Here is a 22,413-nt window from a genome sequence, read left to right on the forward strand (position 1 = left end):
ACAACAGGGCATATGGGGTATTCACTCTATGGAGTATTTGTCACGACAAGGCAGGAAGCGGGAGGCGGGAAGTCCGAATATGCCTAGGAGCGACAGTGGCAGAGCGAAGAGGCACAGAAACAAGCACAAAGCACAGATGAAAGAAATAATAATCTCAAACAACAGTGGGATAGTGTCAGAGGCCAATCACACCAGTAATCAAAAGGGAATCTAGTTGCCCAATGACCAAGAGGTCAAGATGGGGAACTATGTAGGATCTGTCTACTGTCCTTTATATACTACTCTTGTCTAATGAGTAAGTGATTGTAAATAACAATGCGATATTGAGGAATCAATATATATGAGTAATAATGAGTCAATAATGAATCATAATGAACTAATTGATGAATAAGGATGCGTTGTATGGAAGCATATGGAAACAAATGGAACTAGTGGGATGATTATGTAATAAAGTACAATAAACATGTGAAAAGAGATTGATGGGAACACACCGCTGATGGCGCATCAAAGGGCGCATCATGAGACTTCATGACAGTATTCACCATACATGCAACACTGCAGGGATGAGCCGATTTCCTCGAGGCGAAAATGTGGGTTTTATCTCGAGGTTATGTACAAAAATATGGCAGCAGATATTTTGAAGGAATTGAGCTGAGGTTATGGTAAAATTATGAAAAGATAATTTAAAATAAGCACGGCCCCCCGCCAAATTCACGATAGCTTCACAATAATCGCCACACGAAAAGTTTTAAAATTTGTGCCCAGGATTTTTGATGAATTTTGGTAAAAATCCTTGCATTTTCTCTACATTTTCACCGCGAAGACATTGGCTCATCCCCACAGTGCAAGTAATTTAAAACAATAAGAGGTGAAAATGATCAAGGAAACAAAGGGATTGAAATGATATGTCAAATGTAAACCTGCATGGCAATGTTGTGGCTCAACAACCAGTCTGTCTACTCACTCTACATAGATATCTAGCTATTTACCAAAAGCAGCTGAGACACTCACCAGTAGCCAAAATATTTGCTCTGGGTCCTTTGATAGCTGGAAAGTGCTTTCAGCTGCTCTCAAATGATTAGCTGAAAATTCAAGTTTTGCTATGCATAGTGGTGCACTGCAATCAATTGAAAAAATTAGGAGGAAATCAACCTCCAGCCAGTCTACAACAACTGTCTAGACCTTATGATACATATACTAGTAGCATAGAAGGAGAAGTGTGATTCCTATTGAATGTTCTTCACCAGTAAGATACTGCCCTTGTAGTCAAGGTATCATTACATAGAAACATTATTTTTCAAGGTCTAAGTTATGGGGGATCCCAGCATAGAATAGATTTATGGGCAGCAGTCTAGAGGCTGACAGTAGAGCACCTGTAAGTGCCTCAATAACAAAATTGCAAGAAAACAGTATAAACTTGCTGTTACACCTCTGTACAATGCAGACTGGATGTTTGCAATGACTTCCAAGTCCCACATCTCCTCACATGATTCTCATGTAGTGCTCAATGAAGTAACTCTCTGATTTCACTGTTGGGTAAGAGAGAGAGGCAGGAGCTGCTACTGTGCCGAGAATTCCTGCCGGGCCGATATCTCGGAGATATTATGATACGTGGCATCAAACCAGTCACTCGGTCACAAAATAACATAACCATTCAATAATTTTTGATGGTTTCATAGGGTTTCATTCAAATCCAGCCTGAGCCCAGTCGGGCACCGTAAATATACAAACTTTTCGACATCCCAAAATCGGTCAATTTTTGGTAAAAATCTACGGATAATGGATGGATTTTGGAGGTGCCAAAACGTGTTCTTCCCCACAGTGTATAAGGGCGCACTTGAGTACGGCCACTTATGACGAAGTGGACGAGAATGATCGTGGTGAACGTGCAGACAATGGAAATTCGTTTTTGTTTCCCTTTCGAAAATAAACAGAAAATATTCTTCAGCTTATCGTTGTGAAAGATTTCGAGTGGATGGATTAAAAATGTAACTCTATGTAAATACATAGCTCCAGTTCGGGTCCGAGCCTCGGTTGATGCGTGGGTACAAGTTCTGGTCGACATCGTCTCCGTGAATCCACTTCGTCAGGCTTCATCGATGGTTTTGCGACAAAGTTTCTGCTTGGCAGTCGAGTTGCCCCCTGTTCTGCCTTTTCTGGAGGTAGATTCGGAGCGATTCGGAGAGTAGGACTGCGGAAGGCTCTCGAGGCCAGAGAGCCTTTGCGAGTTGTCGGGGGTCGTAGTAATTGAACAATGGTGAGTTGAATGAGACTGAATGCGCAGTTACATGAGGTCGGTTGCAAAGGTGAACCTTTAGTTGTCCCAAAAGGAGAAATGATCCTTTGATCACCACTTTACGTTGGAAAGTATAAAAGCGTTATCGGAATCGGAGAATTTCTCAAATCTTTCTCTTTTGATTCCTTTCACTCTGATCATAGGCAGCTGGGCTTCTTCAACAGTTTCTCTTCCGGATCGTCCTGTGACAAATAGTTTTTTAATTCCTTCTGAAGTTATTTCGTCCTCCTTTGCCAACTCTTGGTCGATCCTTCTCTTTCTTTTCACTTCAAGATCTAGCAGAGCTAGAGGTAAACATGTCTACAATTGCCGCATCTTTTGTTGCACGCGCTGCCGCTGCTGGAGCAGCCACTATACTTTCTGCAAACGGTACTAGCTCTGGAGCTACTAGTACCAACGGTACTACAACTGCTGCTGCTGCCGCGGGGGGTGCCGCCACAGGTGGAGGAGGTGCTGCTGCTGCAGGGCCTAGCGATTTTCAGATAGTCTGGAGTATCGACATCATCCTCCTCAGTATTATCGCTCTTCTTTTTCTCTTACGGCTACCTCGTTTCCTCGCCCGCATGTACAGATTTTCCGAGTGGACCAGCGGTCTTATCCTTCGAAATCGGCCTTACCATATGCGAACCAACGGTCGACGTGTGCAATTTTCCATGTCTAATAATGTCAGCATGGACGATCTTGCGACTGACGACTCGCATGCGACGTACCAGGAAAAAGCTTTCGCCCAGCGTATTAGTACCACTGGAGCGCAGGCACAAGGTTCCTACCCTCCTCATGTTTCCAACTGCATCACGTTCTTCCGACCGTTGCTCAAAGTGATGCACGCTCGCATAAACACTGGGGTTTCCTTTTCTCATGTGGCAATGATGTTGTTTTGGACAGGAGTCATCGTATTCCCTGCATTCTACATGACGGAAGCGTTCACCGATCCCGTCCGTTTTGGTTATATAACAGCTTCCCAACTTCCGTTCGTTTATGCATTCGGTACAAAGAACAATGTCCTTGCCACGTTCTTGGGAATCGGGTATGAAAAGGTTCGTCAAAGCGCAATCCGATCAATATTGTAACTTGTGCTGAGGATATTCTAGATCAACTTCATGCATCGCCATGCGGGTCGCATCGTCTTGGTCTCTGTCAATGTTCATGGCCTTGGTTACAGTGAGTTTACAAGTCCGTTTGAGGTTATGAATTTGACCAGCGAATTTTGGAAGTTTATAAATGGTGCCTTGCCTCCAGTTTCATGGAAGAAATCGCAAATCCAAAATGCTACTGGGGTCTGATTGGCATGATTTGCATCGACGGTCTATTCCTGTTCTCCACAGAATTTGTGCGAAAAAAGGCATACAATATTTTCCTTGCGACCCACATATCTGCACTATCGGTACTTGTCATCGCGGTAAAGCTTCGATTAATCGCACACTCCCAAACTTTATTAAAATGAGATCCTCAGATGTTCAACCATTACGATGGTGCTATCCCCTGGGCCTACGCTTGCGCCGCCTTCTATCTGTTCGACCTCTTGCTACGAATAACTAAAACTCGTGTCTCCACTGCTACCCTCCGTGCGATCCCGGAGCTCGGCGTCACTCGTGTCGAGATCCCCAATATTAACAGCGGGTGGCGCGCAGGTCAGCACGTCCGTCTCCGTGTCCTTTCCAGTGGCATGGGCCTCATCGGCTGGTCAGAGATTCATCCCTTCACTATTGCTTCAGTTGCCGATGGCCCGGAGGGTATGGTGTTGTTCTGTAAAAAGGTTGGAAGCTGGACGAACCGACTCTATGACATGGCGAACACCACTGGTTCTGAAGACAATGGCCGCAAGGTTTCGGTCATAGTTCAAGGTCCTTATGGTATACCTATTACACAGTTCGGCGTTGATTTTGGACTGAACGCGTTCCGTTAGGTGGACTTGGTAATTGCATGGTTTCTAGTTTCTCCGCTGCAACCTTCGTTTGCGGTGGGAGTGGTATCACCCTCGCTACTTCTACCATGCAGGAGCTAATCCAGAAAGACCTGGATGGCGAAAGTCGCGTCAAGTCCATCGAACTCATTTGGACTGTGCAAGATGCTTGTGAGTAATTTTTTGTTTGGCGTTGTACTATGAAGCTCACAACACCTGCAATATCAAAGCCGCCTTGATCCCGATGCTTCCTTTGTTCACTTCCATGATCCAACAAAGCGTTTTCACTCCGATCCGAATTTCCGTATTCTACACTCGTGCACCGATAGGAAAATTCCCTTTCGCAGACGATTTTTTCCGGTCAACCTCGCTCACCTTGTCTCCTGGTCGGCCTAAATTTTACAAACAACTCGAGGAGACTATCACACGCACGACTGCGTTGAATTCGAGTGTCAAAGGCGGAAACACTTGCGGTCTTTTTGTCGGTGTGTGTGGACCGGTTGCCCTAGCTGATGGTGTTTTCGCGGCGGCTAGTAAGATTGACCCATATCGAAGAGATCAAATCGGAGGGGTCGAGGTCCATGCAGAGTGAGTGTTTTTTTTGGAAATAGTAACATTCCCTTAATCACTGACCGCTTCCGCAATTACTTAGGACTTTCGGGTGGTAGTAGTTCCTGTTTCGACATGTTTTTTGTTTACCTGTTTGCTGTTCCATGCCCGTTACGTTTTAGAAGAGTATTTTCTTGTTTGAATTCTGTAGCTGCTTGAGGTACTCCACTGCGTGGAGCTTTTACTCGTGTTTCCTTGTACTATAAAGTTCGTGGTATATTCTATAACATAAGTATTCCAAACACGAGCATGGCAAGAAAAACTAAAATTGCTACAAACTGAACGAGGAGTAGATACAGGAGAGTTCAGTGGTACTATTCAAACACTCGTTCAAGGAATTCGCTACCTATCTCATCAAGATTTTACATCTGGTTTCATGATGTATATATGATTTATACACTTCGAACTATTGAGAACCCTTTGTACCTTGAGCAACAAGCAGTCAACAAAATTCAAATCTGAAAACAGTATGTAGAAAAAGAAAAGTAAGCAAATCAAGTCAAGAAGAAGGCGGGGGAGTTTATCAATTTCTGACTATTTTTCTGAGTGATTGCCGAACGTGCAGTCCCGTATCTTTTACTGCTTTCCAAATCTTCTTCTTCATCCTGAGAAGATTATGATTAGCCATGGGGGGGTTAATGCGGGTCTCTTTGTCTAAGAAATTCCTAAGGGCTGGAGGAAGAGTTTGTGCAAGCTCCAATGCATCACTTTGCCTTCCTAAATCCCAAAATGTTTGGGCAAGATTCTGAATTTCAATCAAAGTATCTCGATGCTCCTCTCCCATGACTTTTTTGGAGATTTCAAGCAACGATTGCTGAAGATCCAATGCCTCATTATACCTGCCCAGCTGCCTAAATGTCTTCACCATATTGTGCATCCTGTTCAGAGTATCTGCATGCTCCTCTCCTAGCACTCTTTTGGAGGTTTCAACCAAAGGTTGCTGAAGATTCAAAGCCTCATTGCACCGGTTGAGATGCCAAAAGGTGCTTGACAGATTCTGCATGCTCCTCAAAGTATCTGGATGTTCCTCCCCTAAGACTCTTTTTTTAGTTACAAGCAAATATTGCCCAAACTCCAATGCTTCATTGTTTCTACCAAGTTGTGCAAATGTGCTTGCTGTATTCTGCATCCTTTCCAGAGTGATTGGATGTTCCTCTCCCAAAACTTTTTTGGAGATTTCAAGCAATGATTGCTCAAGATCTAATGCATCACTTTTTCTGTTCAAATCCCAAAATGTTTGAGCAAGATTTTCCATTCGAATTAAAGTATCTGAATGCTCCTCTCCCAAGACTCTTTTGGAGGTTTCAAGTAATGATTGTTCAAGATCTAGTGCTTCAACATTCCTGCCTACATCTTCCAGTGTCACTGCAAGACTCTGTATCTGGGTCAGTGTATCTGGATGATCCTGTCCTAAAATCTTCTTGGAAGTTTCAAGCAAAGATTGCTGAAGATCTAATGCCTCATTATACCTGCTCAGTTTTGTAAATGTATATGCAAGAGTCTGTATCCTATCCAAAGTATCTGGATGCTCCTCTCCTAGTACTCTTTTAGAGGATTCAACTAAGAATTGTTGAAGATTCAATGCCTCATTGTACTGATCCAGTTTTCCAAATGTTTTGGCTAGACTCTGTATCTTGTTCAGAGTATCTGGATGTCCATCTCCTAGTACTCTTTTGGAGGTTTCAAGCAATGATTGCTTAATATCTAATGCTTCATCATGCATGCCCATCTGCCCAAATATGTCTGCTAAGCTATTCATCCTGAACAACTTGTGGATATTTCAAGCAGAGGTTGTACAAGAGCTAATGCTTCAACATTCCTGCCTAAGTATAACAATGCAAGTGCCAAATTGTGCATTCTGGTCAAAGAATCTGGATGCCCTTCTCCTAAAACTTTTTTGGAGCTTTCGAGTAATGGTTCCTGGAGGTCCAATACCTCATTAAACCTTTCAAGTTGAATCAATGTGTATGTTAGACCTTCTATTTTGGTCAAAGTATCTGGATGCTCCTGTCCAAAAACCCTTTTAGCAGTTTCAAGTAAAGCTTGCTGAAGATCCAATGCTTCATTGTACCTGCCTACATGACCCAGTGTGACTGCAAGATACTGGATCCTGTTCAAAGTTTCTGGATGTTCCTCTCCTAAGGTTCTCTTTGAAATTTCAAGCAATGGTTGCTCAAGATCCAATGCCTCATCATACCTGCCAAGTTGTTTCAATGTAAGTGCCACATGCTGCATCCTGTTTAGAGTATCTGGATGTTCCTCTCCTAAAACCTTTTTGAGAGTTTCTAACAGAGGTTGCCCAAGATATAATGACTCATTGTATCTACCCATTTTCTCCAATATTATTGCAACACCTGCCTTCCAAACCAAAGTATTTGGGTGCTCTTGTCCAAAACCTCTTTTGCAAGTTTCATATAAATATTCCTGCATTTCTAATGCCTCATTGTATCTTCCACTTTTCAGATATACTGATGCCACCAAATCCATGTGATTCAAACTGTCAATGGACAGAGGTCCCAAATGATCTTTGAAAACTTCAACCAAGGGGACCCACAACTCAAGAGCCTGATGATATTGTCCAAGAGCATTCCATAACTCCCCAAATGCCAAGCTTACAACATAATCACTGTTCCCTTGAGATTGTAGCACCATGCAATGAGATGACATATATTGTAAAAATTGATGGTTTTCCCAAGATATATTTTGCAATGCAATTGCTACAATTCCTTGAACCCCTTGTTTGTGCCTGTTGTTTGAATTGTCAATGCACCATTTTTGTACCAATGGATGCATTTCATACAGTCCTTCATGGTAGATTTGCAACAATGAGTAGGAGGTTGTCTCACCCACAATTTCATCAAATTGATAATCACTCCATTTCAATTCAGATGTGAATAACTTTCTTAGCATAGTTAACCCTGCATCACCAGCTCGGCTTGATTCAAAAGGCATCGCAACCTCAGTAATATTGTTGATTGCCCTTTCAAACAGAAGGCGGGGAATTTTTTCATAATGAAGATGGGAACATATATTCAGCAGCACTTTGCTACTGCTACTAAGCTGGCCCCAGCTCAGGTTCCAGGTTGCATAAACAGATAGCTGGTACCTATCAGCAAATTGTGTCAACTTTTTTTCCAATAACTGTTTGTGTTCATTTCTCAGAAATTTGAGATATGTCAAGAGACATTTCTGCTGCTTGATGTATGCTCCAGCTTGTACTAAGGCCAATGGAAAGTAGTACAGTTCTTTGGCAATTTGAACAACTTGTTCTTGTTCATTGGAACTCAATGGTTTATCCACTGCATGCTTCAACAGCAACTCAATCCCATCATCTGGAATCATATCTTGAAGCTCCAATGATTGGCCTACTACATTTTGTAGTTCAGCATTCCTTGAAGTGATCATAATATTTCCATGATCACAGGAAGGGAAGTATCTTTCCAAAGAAATTTTTGGATCATCAGCGTTATCCATGATAATGAGCCAGGATTCTTCATGGGTAAGTAGCCAATGGAGTCCACTTTTCCATCCTTGGGCATCCACAACCCCATTGTCCATAGCAATGTCATAAAAGCTTGCTTGTATGGAATATTCAGTATTGGCAGTGATGAAATAAATTTTGGTGAACCTATTTCAATGATTATGAGTATCAATATTGCAACCAAACATCATAAAAATAATACCTTTCCTTGAATCTCCTTTGAAACTCAAGAGCAACCTGAGTTTTGCCTGCTCCTCCTAATCCATATAAAAGAAAACACTTTTGTGTCCCTCTGGAATTATTGGGCAATGAAGAATTGAAAAAAAGGTCAAGAGTTGCCAAAATATCCTCTCTGCCTGTGAATTTCGAGGTTGAGGTGGGACAATGAGTCATTCCTTGATAATAACCTTGTCAATAATTAGTCTTTAAACTCTAGTTAACATTCGAATACTATCTTAAATACCTGCTTGTTGTACCACAGTCTAAGACTCTGAATGCATCAATGAAAGTCAGTTACCCATATGAGCACTTACATCACTAGTGGATACACACCTGCTACATAGTAATGATTCTGATCTCCTTGAATGTTGATAAATTGTCCATGAGGTATTGTGAAATTGTGGGCCTGGGAAAACATTTGCTCAAATTTTCGTAGATGATGATGGTCTGAATGAGAGATGTGTTTAGCCTTATCACAATGCTCAGAGATCTTGAGGGCAGGTCATCTGTGAATCGACATTTAAAATCGGAGGGAAGATTCCGGAACTTGAATCCGAGTGCTTCGGAGCTTCTCTTACTATGATTAATCTTGGAGGTTCAGCCCCGTTCAACCTAAGTACTTACCCCCCAGGTACTCCTGAAATATCATCTTCTGATGAAGCCCAAGCACTGCGAGCCCAAATGTTCCTTGATACTCGGGATCACGGTGTAAAGAAAGGGGAAGGGATTCGGTGATAATTCACCTCAGTCTGGTTGTTCGGAGCAGTGATTTCGCTCCTCCTTGGTTCTCTTCTCTTCGAGTTGGATTTATGGTGTCACGTACCTTGCGATAGTAGTAGAACAGGGTGTGTATTTGATTATCAAAATGTGAATATTGATTGATCGATCAACGAGGTTCGGGTGTGTTTTGTTAGATGGATAAAAACATACGATGTCGCGTTCTTTGCGCAGATCGAGTAGTAGAAAAAGGAAAACGAGAAAACGAGAATGACAAGACAAGTACCCCAGACAGACCCAGGACGGACCCTCTTTGATCAAATCGAAAGTTTTTAGGCTGGTGGTAGGGAGGAAAAAAGATTCCCGAACTTTCCCTCGTCGCTCGTCTTCGGTTGAGGCTCCGCCTTCTGCTCCATCTTTGGTCACTTCGTCGCCTGGGAAGTTATTTCCCTCCGGCACTGACTCCCTCGCAGTCGAAATTGTTCCTAGTTCCACTGGTCTACCATGCACACACTCATCTATGTCGTCAATGACCCCGAAAAGTACAATGCAGCGAATCGGCTAAGACAGGACTCCGCCTTGCTCCAACATCGAGCCTGTCGTTCAGCAGAAGATGGAGGCGATTACCATAGGTATATCCCGGAATCGAAGGATCTCAACACCAATGACCATTTGATATCACGCTCGACGCTGCACCTCACATTATCTTAAAGTCCAGATCATCAAGATTATCGTGCCCTTGCCCGAGTTCAAACTCTTCGAGAAGAAAAAATTTAGCTCGCTGCTGTGCCGCGCCGCTTACAGGTTCAACGAGAGTGTAATCAGCGTTTAGAAAATAATTTTGTGAAGGGGCTGATTCACATTGAATATAGAACGTTGAAGTGGACCGTGAGCTTGGGGAGGGAGGATGTTACTTGGAACAGGTGGAATCTGGATTAGCGAAATCGTTTATATTGTTGGCATGATTATTGGTATTACTACCTGCTCCGTGCAGTTACTGTGGTTTACATTGCTTGGTTTTCACTTGTAGATCGTGTACAGATTTGCTGATCTATAGAGCTATGGTGCGTAATAATATATCACTCTCAATTTGTCTGCGTTCGTTCGGCCATATAGAATGATTAACAGAGAGATTCAGATAGAGAAAGATCATCCTCACCACACACTTGTAGTACTCGTTGTCCAGGACGCCCAGTGGCGGCACTCCCAAATCTCCTGTTTTTGAGAAGTCTCTCAAATTTTGTGTGTACTTCGAGGTATTTGCAATTGGTCCTTCGCCGTTGGTGAATGAACCAGAGGCGCCCGACCATTTGAGCGCCTTTCCGTTTTTGGTTTGGGGCGCTTGCTTTGAATATCTGTCTGTTTTCTTTTCTTTTTGTTTCCCACTCTGTATTCGATTGGGTTCGACTTCCCGCTCGCTTTCGACCCTTGACTTTTTGGTGTGTATTCAAATGTGAGAACGAAATGAGAATGGTGAATTTACGGTGTTTTGTATCAGACGGTTAACACCGGCGCTGGCGTTTCTTTTCGCGTCGACTTCGTTCAGCTAGTACACCTGCGAGTAGTTGAAGGACAAAGGGAAAGAACAACAACAACAAGGAAACGGCGACTCAAACTTGAGCAGAAGAAACGGAGCAAGTAAAATGAGAGACGTGGGTGTATACAGTATCGCGCGGGCCATGCCTCGTATGGTACGTTGTGTGTGTCATTCTTCATCTTTGTGCTGACGTTTACAATTCTTCTTCTCTTTCCGCTCATTCCTTCCGCCTCGCAACCGCTCCTCCTCCCCTGTCCACAGTCTTGGCACCCGCGCAACCTATACAATCTCTGGCAACGTAGCGTCAATCCACGAGTCAAAAACACCTCTGTCTTCACCACGTCCGAAAAGACGCTCTTCCAACAGCGGTGGAAGAGTAAGGCGCTGGTGAGAGCGTACCATGGGGATTATATCCCTGAAAAGATCTTTAAAAAGTGGTATGTCCCGGATGGGCTCCCGAATGTTCGGCCGAGAAAAGGTGTACGAGGAGGCGACGAAGGGTTATTAGAGAGCTACGCTGGCCGGAAAGTCAGAGAAGATGAAGAATACGAAGAAGATGAGATTAAATACGAGATGGCTCCCGTAGGGAGTTTGATGTTCTCAGAAGTAGAGCGAAGAATCGACACGGTCGTGTTTCGGGGTTGTTTCGCGCATAGTATATACGAAGCAAGGAGGTTGGTTGTTCATGGCAATGTTTTACTTAACGGTAAACGGGTATGTCTTTGTTTCTAGTCCTGCTTTGTTCGTTTAATTTATACTTCCTTGGATTCCAGCACCAAAACGCTAATACCCGGTTAAAACCCGGAGACATGATCACTGTCTCCCCAAAAGCAATCCGCTTCCTTCAACCACCGGAAAAACTCGACCCGACATACACCGACGACCCAAATTCTTCCCTCCCCACCCCTACTACCGCTGCAGAACGTCTCACGCCCTTCCACCTCCCACCCTACGCCTCCCCCTTCCTCTTTATTCCCGCCTATCTCGAACCGAACTTCGCCACCTGTTCCCTTATTTACGTCCGCCACCCTACCGCTCGGCCCGGGTATTCGGAGATTCCGTCCCCATACGACGCTGACGGTGAAATCGTTCGGTTTGCGTGGGAGTGGTACTCGAGGAGAAGGCCAAGGGTAAGGAGTGTGACGAGGTTGAGGCGGATGCCGGAGGATAGGACGTATGATCCTGAAAGCAGAGATGAGAGAGAGAAGGAGAGGAGGGAACAGGAGGTTGTTAGGAGGAAGGAAGAGGCAAGGAGGGGTGGGATGATTTTGACTGAGCCTCCGAGAAAGTAGAATACGTACTCGTATAGTAGATGTTGTCTCCGACTAATGCAAGTGTCACATTCATCTTTCGGCCTTCCTACCACTCCATACTACACGTTAAACCTCAAGTCCAACCTTCACAAAAATTGAGATTCAAAGATTTGACCAGGTGGCTAAACTTCTTTGTTTTTTATTCATTTTGACAAGATATTCCTACAAAATAAATACAGAATTTGGATCCAGTTACAGCCCTTTGTTACCCAATGATCGATAAACCTCAAATCCTAAAACATTACAAAAAGTGAGTGCAGGTCGATTGTGCCAGATGGAAAAGTATTAAGTACCTTATTTGATCTTTCGTAAATATACAATAACCTAGTAGGTTCAAAGGCTTTTCAGATGGTCTTCCTTCTTTTTTTGTGCAAATCAGGATCTACTGGGGGTATACCACTGCGGGTCTTGGGGCCCTGGAAATTCCGGAGGGATTCAGGAAGAGTTTGCTCAATATCAAATGCATCCTTGAACTGGCCAAGTTTCCTAAATGTGGCTGCTAGTTTTTGTATCCTGTACAGAGTATCTGGATGCTCCTCTCCCAAAACTTTCTTGGAGGTTTTAACCAAAGGTTGCTCAAGATCCAAAGCCTCCTTGTACTTGCTGAGTTGCCCAAGTGTGTGTGCTAGATTCTGTATCCTGCTCAGAGTTGTTGGATTTTCCTCTCCCAAAACCCTTTTGGAGGTTTCAAGTAAAGATTGCTGAAGATTCAATGCATCATTGTACCGGCTAAGCTCTGAGAATGTCAATGCTAGATCATGTATCCTGCTCAGAGTATCAAGATGCTTTTCTCCCAAAACTCTTTTAGAGGCTTCAACCAAAGGTTGCTCAAGATCCAATGCCTCCTTGCGCCTGCCAAGTTCCCTAAATGTGTAGGCTAAAGTATGTATCCTGCTCAGAGTTGTAGGATGCTCCTCTCCCAAAACTCTTTTAGAGGTTTCAACCAAGGGTTGCACGAGATTCAATGCCTCCTTGTACCTGCTAAGGTTACCAAGTGTGAATACTAGAGTATGTACCCTGTTCAGAGTATCAAGATGCTCTTCTCCTAAAATTCTTTCAGAGGTTTCAACCAAAGGTTGCACAAAATCCAATGCTTCCTTATACCTGCTGAGTACTATCAATATTTGTGCTAAATTATATATCCTTCTCAGAGTATCAAGATGCTTTTCTCCTAAAACTCTTTTAGATGTTTCAACCAAAGGTTGTACAAGATCCAATGCCTCTTTGTACCTGCCAAGTTCCCTAAATGTGTATGCTAGGCCCTGTATCCTACTCAGAGTGTCTGGATGCTCCTCTCCCAAAACTCTTTTTGAGCCTTCAACCAAAGGTTGCTGAAGATCCAATACCTCATTGTACCTGCCAAGTTCTCCAAATGTGGCTGCTAGATTTTGTATCAGACTCAGAGTCTTAGGATGCTCCTTTCCCAAAACCCTTTTGAAAGTTTCCAGCAAAGGTTGCTCAAGATCTAATGAATGACTAAATCTGTGGAGTTTCCTAAATGTATCTGCTAGGCTCTGTATCCTGCTCAGTGTATCAGGATGCTCTTCTCCCAACATTCTTTTAGAAGTTTCAACCAAAGGCTTCTCAAGATCCAATCCCTCATTGTACCTGCCAAGTTCTATAAATGTAGATGCTAAATTACATATACTCTGCAGAGTATATGGATGCTCTTCATCGAAGACTCTTTTGTAGATTTCAAGTACAAGTTGTCTGAAATGTAAAGCTTCATTACCTCTACCCATTTTCTCCAATATGGTTGCAATATTATTTTTTGAGATTAAAGTTTGTTGATGCTCCTCTCCAAAAACTCTTTGGTTGTTTTCATGCAGAGATATTTCAATTTCTAGAGCTTGATCATATCTCCCACTTTTAAAATATACATGTGCAACTAGGTCCATATGTTGTATGCTATCAATGTGTTGAGGTCCTAAATTATCATTGAATAATTGAATCAGAGGCAGCCAATATTCAATAGCCTGTCGATATTGCCCAAGCATATTCCATAATTCCCCATATGCTAAGCTTACAACATAGTCACTGTTCCGATGAGATTGCAATGCCCTGCAATGGGATGACATATAATGAAAAAACTCATGATTTTTCCAAGTTATATTGTGTAAGGCAACTGCTACAATTCCTTGAACCCCTTGTATTTGCTGTTTATCTGAATTGTCCTTGCACCAGTGCTGTACTAATGGGTGCATTTCATAGAGGCCATCATTGTAGATTTGCAGCAATGAGTAAGAAATTACTTCTGTCACAATTTCATTAAACTCATAATTGCTCCACTTCATGTCAGATGTGAATAAATTTGATAGCATATCTGTTGCTTCATTAACAGCCTGGCTTGGTCCCAGAGGCATGTATACCTCACTGATATTTTCAATTGCCCTTTCAAACAAAAGGCGAGGAATTTTTTCATAATGCAAATAGGAACATATTTCCAACAGTGTTTTACTTCTGCCACTTAGTTGTTTCCAACTAATATTCCAGGTAGCATAGATAGATAGCTTATATTTATCAGGAGGTTGAGGCAATTTTTTTCCCAATATCTGTTTGCGTTCATTATTCAGATATGTAAGGTATGTCATGAGACACTTCTGCTGCTTGATATATGCTCCTGCTTGTACTAAAGCCAGTGGGAAGTGATACAGCTCTTTTGCAATTTTAACAGCTTGTTCTTGTTCATTAAAACTCAATGGTCTATCTGCTGCATGTTTCAACAGCAACTTAATCCCATCATCTGGGATCATATCTTGAAGCTGCAATGACTGGCTTACTACATTTTGTAGCTCAGCATTTCTTGAAGTAACGATAATATTCCCATGATCACAGGTAGGAAAGTAATCATTCAGGGAAATTTTGGGATTATCAGCATTGTCCATGATAATCATCCAAGATTCCTCATGGGTATGTAACCACCGAAGTCCAGATTGCCAGTTTTGGGCACCCACAACCCCATTGACCATAGCAATGTCAAACAAACTGGCTTTGATGGAAATTTCAGAGTCAGCAGCAATATAATAAATCTTGGTAAACCTGTTTCAAGTTAATGAACTATTTAATCTTGCAATAGTAGGACACAAATACATTACCTCTGCTTGAACCTCCTTGTAAACTCGAGTGCAACCTGAGTTTTCCCTGCCCCCCCTAATCCATACAAAAGAAAGATCTTTTGAGTTTTCCTGGGATTATTAGGTGGTGGGGGATGAAAAAAATTGTCAATGGTTACTAAAATATCCTCTCTTCCTGTGAAGTTTGGAGTTGATGTAGGACAATCAGTCATCACTTGAAAGTAATCTTGTAAGAGAAGTTATTCCTCGAACTCTAAGTAATTTTCAAACATTGAGTACCTGCAGGTCTGTCCATTCTCTGAGAATCTGTTTGTATTATATTAGAATCAATCACCCATATAAGCACTTACAGTACACACCTCCATAGTTGTTAATCTGATCTCCTTGAATGTTGAGAAATTGCCCATAGGGTATTGTGAAATTGTGAGCTTGAGGAAACATTCACTTGAATTTACTCAAGATACAATGGTGGTTTGAATCAGAAAGGTGTTTGTCACACTGTCACAATTATCAGAGCTCTTGAGGGCAGGTCACTTCCAAAGCTATCATTTCAAATTCAAATTGAACAAAACAAGCATTTCAAGAAATCCCGCAGTCCAAAGTTGGACAACATTTCAATTGCAATTTCTACCTCAGATTCCCCTTTTATCTAGTCTATATGAATTACAGAGAAATAAATTCCTGAATTAGGGCACATTGACACCTCCGCTCCATAAGGACAAAACCTCCTTGACATAGACTCATTGCCACAACCTAGAACTGTTTTCTTCAAACTCCCTGGGATCAGTATCTGCACTTGCCGCTGTCATGCCTGGTCCCGAGGCTTTCAAATCCCATCACCAAACAGATAGTACACTACTCTTCCCTTGACATCTAACATATGTTGGGGGAGGAATCGGATGATCCCAGTAACTAGCAGTATACTGGTAATCAGGAATATCATCACTGGTAGAGTAGATCATTAGTTATCGTAGGTATCATTGAATGAAACTGAGGGAGAAGGAGTTGAGTCGATGCAAGGAAAGGAGTAGAAGATAGTGATAAGGTGGAAAAGGAAGGAAGGATCGATATTGATGCATAGAGACGGTAGAGTGACTCTGAGGATAGATACCAATGAGTGAACGACGAGGAAAGACACAATAAACAATTCCTCTCAAAATCAGGTTGTCACTTTACAAACATAAAACATAAACAGAATCGGAGTCATCACTCACGAAGTAAAGCCTTCTCCCAAGGCTCAAGCACTGCAAGCCCAAACGTTCCTTCTACCCACATCTGGATCCGCCACAACAAATAAAAGAATTTTGACTGGGATTTGTCCGGCGCGCGGAAGGCTTTAAGGTTTGGGCGTGCTGGGGGGTAGTGAGGGGGGATGTCACGAATCATTGAGATGCCAGTGGTAGTCTCGTCCCGTCTCGTTTCAATTCCTTTTCTTGACGTGGTGTGATCGTTGGAGAAGGTGGGAACAGTCGCCGTTTGATTCACGAAAACGATCACTGAAGGAAACAGGTTTTGGTCCAGTGTTGAGGGGGGAGGATAACGGACGTAATGGGATGAGACGAAAGGAAGGGAAAAAAGGAGAAGAGGAAGAGGAAGTGAGTAAGGCGTTTATATATGTTCTGACGAGGTTGGATTACCAGCGATCGGGACTCGAAGTGCTATGTAAGTAACACGCATTTCCGAAGCTCTCGGTTAGATCTTACGATAAGCGACCAATTGGATTATGTGGATCCGTACGCAAAATTGTTGTTCCTCTTGTCAATGTCAGCCTTGAAGGAATCGGGAGGACTCGGGCTGAACGACAATGAATTACGGATTAACATTCAGGCATAAAGAAAAATACGACTGTTGATACATACCGGCGTTTGAGTATTTTAGTAAGAAATGATTACTCCGCGCCCGAAGCGATCCTGATCGCAAAAGAAAATTCCTTTATGCATGCAGTTTCCAAATTCCTTCCCGTGAAATATTGGAATTGATAGAATCATCCTCAGCTACATTGGGTAGCAATGATTGGTATTGAATATTGAATAGATAGACGCGAATGAGAAACAGGCTACGCTGAATCTTGGGAACTTCAAAATTCTAGGACTTACCTGCAGGCATTCAGGCAGACATTCATGTCGAATATAGGTAGCTTGTAGAAAAAAAGCACTCTGGTTTCCCAATTTGTTTGGAGGTGAACCATGGATCGATACGTATTCAGTTGCAGAAATGGTTCAAGACGCGCCCTCCCGAAACATGTGGGCTTTCATAACTGGCCAAACTGGGGAAATAAAAACCACTAACTGTGACTCAACTCTGTTCCAGCCGATACTAGCAATGAATCGAAGAATAAGACCGACTGAACTATTACAAAGGCGACAAATAAGCAACCACTGTGGTGCAATCGTGTAAAGGGGACATACCGGGAATATTGGTAGCTATTGGTAGAACTAGGGAGCTGTGACCACGATTTGAAACGCGCGGTCAGTCTATATGGCATAACGCCAGAGAATAAAAGAAGCTGGACACTGACCTACACAAAAGAGGTCCTGATTCTTCTGAACAGAAAAGTGGATCAACTTCCCACAACCTACGTCAAGATAAGATATCGATATCTACGAAAATGAATTATCTCCCGCGTCGTTGCTGGCACGAGACTGGTTTTGCAGACATCGATCATATTAGCGAAGCCAGCTCGAAGCTCTTTAACAAAGGAAAAGTAACTACAAGGTATATTTATTGAACCACGACAAGCCATATGAGTAACTACAGACAGCGGAAGGCATTAGATATTGTAGAAGCGTGTTATTAATGCATTAAACTCACAACTTTCCTTGGATACCACTACAGCTCTCCCATTGGTATTCCGGGATTACCACCATTGGAACCAGCAGTCTTCCCAAGCCATTGAAATACCGGACTCTCCCCACTTTCGCTTCCCCACAGGTAGTACACAGCCCGGCCTTTCATGACTGAAATATGGTGCGGGAGGTATCGAACAATGCCAGTAGCCAAAAGTGTGAAAGTTGTGAGGAAGATGATCACTACAATTTAAGGAGAAGTTGGTGAATATCTATAATATTCAAGATATTCTCTGGGTAGAAACGCACAAAGCAGAAGTTTCTCCCAAGGCTCGAGCATAGCCAGCGAAAATGTCCCTTCTATCCACATGTGCACCCGCCATACCCAATAAGCTATTTTCGATTGGGATTTGGGAGGTCGGAAAGCCTTGAGGTCGGGGCGCGCTGGAGGATAATTGGGTGGGATGTCAGGAATCATTTTGTGTCAATAAACTAGCAAATTGTAACGGTGGAAGAGAAGCGGGAAGAGACTCCTATTTCTCACGTTCAGCGTTCATATATTAAAATGACGAGTCACTATGAATGATGTTCTCCTAATGTCTCTTGAATTCGAAGGAAGCCGTGAGACTCAGAACAGTCTACATATTTGTGAGTTAAAGTTGAGTTAAAGTATATCTCAACAAAGAAATACACCAGAAACTGTCACCTATGAGGTCGAACCTCAGCAAAGTTCATCTCCTACTACGTAGTTGGTATCCAAGCTATTTGGGATTTGGAACTTGGGGGGGTAATAATCATTTTTAAGTCTTGAATGTATGTTTCCATTAACGACATGATATGTAAGTACTAACAAATGGAAAGATCTAATGAGGGACTCAAGCACGGGTATCAATAAAGGGGGAAAATCCGAAGAAGGGAACCGCGAAGGGAGGAATCAAAACATTAGAGGAGATACAACGTTTGGGAGAACACGAAATGGTCATTTTGAACGTAGGACTACAAGCCTACTCCGACTTTGCAGGTTTCCGACTGATAGCAAGATACATTGGTGTAAACAGCTATAAGAACAATAATCAAAACCGAGGCTATCTCATACAGGAAAACAGAAACTAACCTTCGTCTGACCCCCCTTGATCAAACTCGTCTGCGCAACCTTCAACGCAGCACCCACCTCAATCGTCCCCTTGGGCAACACCCCAAGCAACTCCAAAAACCAAAAGATATTATGCATCACAAACATCCCGAACCACGTCGTCCGCCAAACAGTGAACAGATCATACACCGTCTGGGCTTTACTGTAGTCACCCTCCAAAGGGTAATACCACTCCACGTGGTCTTTACGTTCAGCCAAGTCCTCTTCGTACTCGACCTCGAAGCCCACGGTGGTCAAGGCAGACCGGGCGAGTTTGAGGGAACGCATTTCGGGAATACCGTTGCCTAGTTCGATTTCGTGCGCCAGGGCTTTGTGTTCAGGGATTGAGGGGTCCCAGGCATCGGTCATGCACCATTCATATACGCCGAACTAGTGGAAGGACGATTCAGTATACGGAGGAGGGGAATATAAGAAAGAGGATGCAAAAACTCACCACTCCTCCTGGTTTGAGGACCTTGAAGATTTCCCCATAAACACCCTCCCACGTAGGTGCGTGTACTGTCGCTTCAATAGCGTAAACTAATCCAGCCAAAAAGCATGAGCAAAGATCATCTTGAAATACAAGAGTCAAAAAAGGCACCCACCAGCGTCGAACGAGCCCTCCCCAAACTGTTCCGCAAGCTTCATGAAATCACCTTTCACGAAACTAACCTGCCCCTCTAATCCCATATTTTTCGTATACTTTCTCGCTCTACCGACCTGGAACTCGTTGTTATTTAGCCCTACGATCTGCGCGTCGGTAAACATGGCTATTTGACGTGCGGGGCCACCGACACCACATCCGACGTCGAGGACACGCATGCCGGGTTTAATATTCATCTTGGCGGCGAGGAAGTGTTCGTGCCGTGCAAGGGAGGCAGCGAATGATTCACCCTTGAAAAAGCGGGAAAAGTGGAAGGATTGGGCCCAACCCCATTCATACAAGTCGGTGGCGCCGTCGTAGTAGCCTGAGACGACACCGCATAATGAACATTGACTATGAGTAAAAAGATAACCTGAGAGAAAGAGTACGTTACATACCATTGACGACTTCGGTGTAACTATCCAGTCGGTTAGCATTATCCACCTCGGCTTCTTTCGAGGTATCCTTTTGCCAAAACTTGGTATAGTTCTGAATACGGCTATCCGAACGTCCGTCTGCGTGGGTGTTTCCGTTGGTTTCGATAGCCATTTTTTGGAGCAGGTAGAAGGTTACTTGGACTCGTTCTGAAGTAGACTAAGGGAAAGATACACGGGGTGAGTCTTGTCGGTGGTGCTGGGGAAAGGGAGAAGGAAAAATGGGAAAAATGGGTTGAGGTGGGAGAAGGAAAACCTATAAATTGACTTCCAATTTACGCTCGAACCATTTCTTGAAAAAAAGTTATTAGCACGTGTGGCGTGTATAGATAAGATTAGATAACTAAGTCAGCGCTTAAATGATCGATCGTACCATACCGCGTTTTCCGGACTCACACTCGGTTTTTCTTATTGCTCTTTTACTCTTGTTGTTTGGAAGCGAACCCCGGTCTTGATTTTGCCCTCTGACTTATAAACCTCCAACAAAAGCTCTTGTATTCCTCAACCTCTTCCTCCGATACCAAAATCACAACTTGAACCCCGCGAACTTGTTTCCCAAATACAATGGCCGTCTACCAAGCAACTACTTCTGCGCCGGTGAACATTGCGTGTATCAAGTAAGATTTCTTCTTCTTTATTCTCTCGTACAACAATCTCTTCCATCGTTCACTTATTCATCTCGTTTGTTTCGCTTCTTCGTTCATATTCATAGACTCATCGACAAACTTGATTCCATATAGATACTGGGGAAAACGCGATACGACACTGATTCTGCCCACGAACTCTTCTCTATCCGTTACCCTATCCCAAGATCACCTGCGATCTACAACGACCTCTCGCGCGGATCCTGCCTTTACCGAAACGAAACTCTGGTTGAACGGTAAAGAGGAGGACATAAAATCTGGAGGACGGTTGGAGAGATGCTTGAAGGAGCTGAAGAAGATGAGGAAAGAAAGGATCGAGGACAAGGAACCTAATGCGCCAAAGGTAAAAACAATAATCAAATTGAATCTGCTAAGCTTTACTAAATTGTGGACGCACGCGATAATTAGTTATCTGAATGGAACATTCACGTTGCTTCATACAATAATTTCCCTACTGCAGCGGGTCTAGCTTCTTCTGCCTCTGGATTCGCAGCCCTTACTTCGTCTATCGCCGCATTGTACGGCCTCAACACTTTCCCCTCCTCCTCCTCTGCTAAACCCTCTATCGCCTCCCCATCTGAACTTTCCCTCGTCGCCCGTCTCGGCTCAGGCTCTGCCTGCCGCTCTCTCTTCGGCGGCTTCGTCGCCTGGGAAGCTGGTTCCCTCCCCTCTGGCACCGACTCTCTCGCAGTCGAAGTCGCTCCCCAGTCCCACTGGCCTACCATGCACGCGCTCATTTGTGTCGTCAACGACGCCAAAAAGGGTACATCATCCACCAGCGGAATGCAGCGAACCGTAGAGACTTCTGCCTTACTCCAACATCGGATCAAGCATGTCGTTCCGCAGAGGATGGAGGCGATTATCAAAGCAATCAAAGAAAAGGATTTCGATTCGTTCGCAAAGATCACGATGGCTGACTCTAACCAATTCCATGCCGTCGCGCTCGACACCGCACCTCCCATTTTCTACATGAACGACGTCTCACGTTCCATCATTTCCATCATCGAGGAACTGAATCGCGTGTCGCTCGAAAAGACTGGTCACCTCCTCGCAGCGTACACATTCGACGCTGGACCCAACGCTGTCATTTATACCGAAGAAAAGAACGTCAAACAGATTATCGAGATTATCGTTCGATACTTCCCTCAAGCAGAATCGAACCCCTTCCCCGATCCGTTCAAACTGTTCGGTGGAAAACAACCCGCTGCTGTGCCTCTGCCGGAAGGGTTCAACGAGAATGTAACCAAGGTCTGGGAGGTGGGGAGTGTGAAGGGGTTGATCCATACGAGTATTGGGGATGGTCCAAGGGTGCTTGCTGAGGGAGAGACGTTACTTGGAGTGGATGGCTTACCCAAAACGTTGGCGTGAACAGGGATTGCTATGTACATTTTCTGTCCCGTGTGTGTTGTTTAAAGATACGACGCTCATCATTCCGTAGGGCTCTCGATCTAGTTATAATATACGCAAATTTTCAAGTACTTACTTAGAGGACTCAATCTGAAGCTGCATTGTGATTAATAATGAAACGGCTGCTCAAGCATCTCACTTTTGCTTCTGTTCAGTCGCTTAAACACTTTGTGGTATATGAAATTTCATTGCAAAATCTCTACAACATATTATCACAT

General features: G+C 43.5%; 10 protein-coding genes across 10 annotated transcripts; 3 read left to right on the plus strand and 7 right to left on the minus strand.

Annotated features, from left to right (window-relative positions):
• Window positions 1-2,592: 2,592 nt before the first annotated feature.
• Window positions 2,593-4,791, plus strand: C8R40DRAFT_1058467 (uncharacterized protein; the record flags this gene model as incomplete). The annotated part of the gene is made up of 6 exons (XM_046225206.1): window positions 2,593-3,333; window positions 3,388-3,457; window positions 3,511-3,695; window positions 3,750-4,149; window positions 4,203-4,370; window positions 4,430-4,791. The coding sequence occupies 6 exons, from the start codon at window positions 2,593-2,595 to the stop codon at window positions 4,789-4,791; spliced, it is 1,926 nt and encodes a 641-aa protein (XP_046080920.1).
• A 540-nt stretch (window positions 4,792-5,331) lies between these two features.
• Window positions 5,332-7,295, minus strand: C8R40DRAFT_1058559 (kinesin light chain; the record flags this gene model as incomplete). Its single annotated transcript, XM_046225211.1, has 2 exons — window positions 5,332-6,368; window positions 6,785-7,295. The coding sequence occupies 2 exons, from the start codon at window positions 7,293-7,295 to the stop codon at window positions 5,332-5,334; spliced, it is 1,548 nt and encodes a 515-aa protein (XP_046080921.1).
• A 495-nt stretch (window positions 7,296-7,790) lies between these two features.
• C8R40DRAFT_1154776 (P-loop containing nucleoside triphosphate hydrolase protein) lies at window positions 7,791-8,958 on the minus strand (the record flags this gene model as incomplete). The annotated part of the gene is made up of 4 exons (XM_046229592.1): window positions 8,842-8,958; window positions 8,753-8,779; window positions 8,492-8,696; window positions 7,791-8,436 (listed from the first exon to the last, which is right to left on the minus strand). Coding segments are annotated over exons 3-4 (837 nt in total), but the record flags the coding sequence as incomplete, so codon positions are not given.
• A 1,616-nt stretch (window positions 8,959-10,574) lies between these two features.
• On the plus strand, window positions 10,575-12,194 carry C8R40DRAFT_1129133 (uncharacterized protein). The gene is made up of 4 exons (XM_046229126.1): window positions 10,575-10,664; window positions 10,724-10,916; window positions 11,024-11,476; window positions 11,536-12,194. The coding sequence occupies exons 2-4, from the start codon at window positions 10,869-10,871 to the stop codon at window positions 12,052-12,054; spliced, it is 1,020 nt and encodes a 339-aa protein (XP_046080923.1). The 5' UTR covers window positions 10,575-10,664; window positions 10,724-10,868; the 3' UTR covers window positions 12,055-12,194.
• A 225-nt stretch (window positions 12,195-12,419) lies between these two features.
• On the minus strand, window positions 12,420-14,153 carry C8R40DRAFT_1058391 (kinesin light chain; the record flags this gene model as incomplete). The annotated part of the gene is made up of 1 exon (XM_046225201.1): window positions 12,420-14,153. One exon carries the CDS (start codon window positions 14,151-14,153, stop codon window positions 12,420-12,422), a length of 1,734 nt encoding a protein of 577 aa, XP_046080924.1.
• A 105-nt stretch (window positions 14,154-14,258) lies between these two features.
• C8R40DRAFT_1154781 (P-loop containing nucleoside triphosphate hydrolase protein) lies at window positions 14,259-15,631 on the minus strand (the record flags this gene model as incomplete). The annotated part of the gene is made up of 4 exons (XM_046229593.1): window positions 15,509-15,631; window positions 15,429-15,455; window positions 15,171-15,375; window positions 14,259-15,114 (listed from the first exon to the last, which is right to left on the minus strand). Coding segments are annotated over exons 1-4 (1,170 nt in total), but the record flags the coding sequence as incomplete, so codon positions are not given.
• A 276-nt stretch (window positions 15,632-15,907) lies between these two features.
• C8R40DRAFT_714945 (uncharacterized protein) lies at window positions 15,908-17,261 on the minus strand. Its single transcript, XM_046235957.1, has 5 exons — window positions 17,246-17,261; window positions 17,009-17,143; window positions 16,787-16,943; window positions 16,364-16,645; window positions 15,908-16,094 (listed from the first exon to the last, which is right to left on the minus strand). The coding sequence occupies exons 3-5, from the start codon at window positions 16,824-16,826 to the stop codon at window positions 15,976-15,978; spliced, it is 441 nt and encodes a 146-aa protein (XP_046080926.1). The 5' UTR covers window positions 16,827-16,943; window positions 17,009-17,143; window positions 17,246-17,261; the 3' UTR covers window positions 15,908-15,975.
• A 717-nt stretch (window positions 17,262-17,978) lies between these two features.
• Window positions 17,979-18,413, minus strand: C8R40DRAFT_1058427 (uncharacterized protein; the record flags this gene model as incomplete). Its single annotated transcript, XM_046225203.1, has 2 exons — window positions 17,979-18,178; window positions 18,245-18,413. The coding sequence occupies 2 exons, from the start codon at window positions 18,411-18,413 to the stop codon at window positions 17,979-17,981; spliced, it is 369 nt and encodes a 122-aa protein (XP_046080927.1).
• A 526-nt stretch (window positions 18,414-18,939) lies between these two features.
• On the minus strand, window positions 18,940-20,259 carry C8R40DRAFT_1058354 (S-adenosyl-L-methionine-dependent methyltransferase; the record flags this gene model as incomplete). The annotated part of the gene is made up of 5 exons (XM_046225199.1): window positions 18,940-18,993; window positions 19,050-19,457; window positions 19,522-19,607; window positions 19,673-20,035; window positions 20,109-20,259. The coding sequence occupies 5 exons, from the start codon at window positions 20,257-20,259 to the stop codon at window positions 18,940-18,942; spliced, it is 1,062 nt and encodes a 353-aa protein (XP_046080928.1).
• Window positions 20,260-20,529: 270 nt separating this feature from the next.
• C8R40DRAFT_1129168 (Diphosphomevalonate decarboxylase) lies at window positions 20,530-22,398 on the plus strand. Its single transcript, XM_046229127.1, has 3 exons — window positions 20,530-20,761; window positions 20,885-21,131; window positions 21,197-22,398. Exons 1-3 carry the CDS (start codon window positions 20,709-20,711, stop codon window positions 22,154-22,156), a joined length of 1,260 nt encoding a protein of 419 aa, XP_046080929.1. The 5' UTR covers window positions 20,530-20,708; the 3' UTR covers window positions 22,157-22,398.
• Window positions 22,399-22,413: the final 15 nt, after the last annotated feature.

The sequence above is a fragment of the Lentinula edodes genome (genome assembly GCF_021015755.1).
Source record: "Lentinula edodes strain Le(Bin) 0899 ss11 chromosome Unknown C8R40scaffold_51, whole genome shotgun sequence".
Lineage (NCBI taxonomy): Eukaryota > Fungi > Basidiomycota > Agaricomycetes > Agaricales > Omphalotaceae > Lentinula > Lentinula edodes.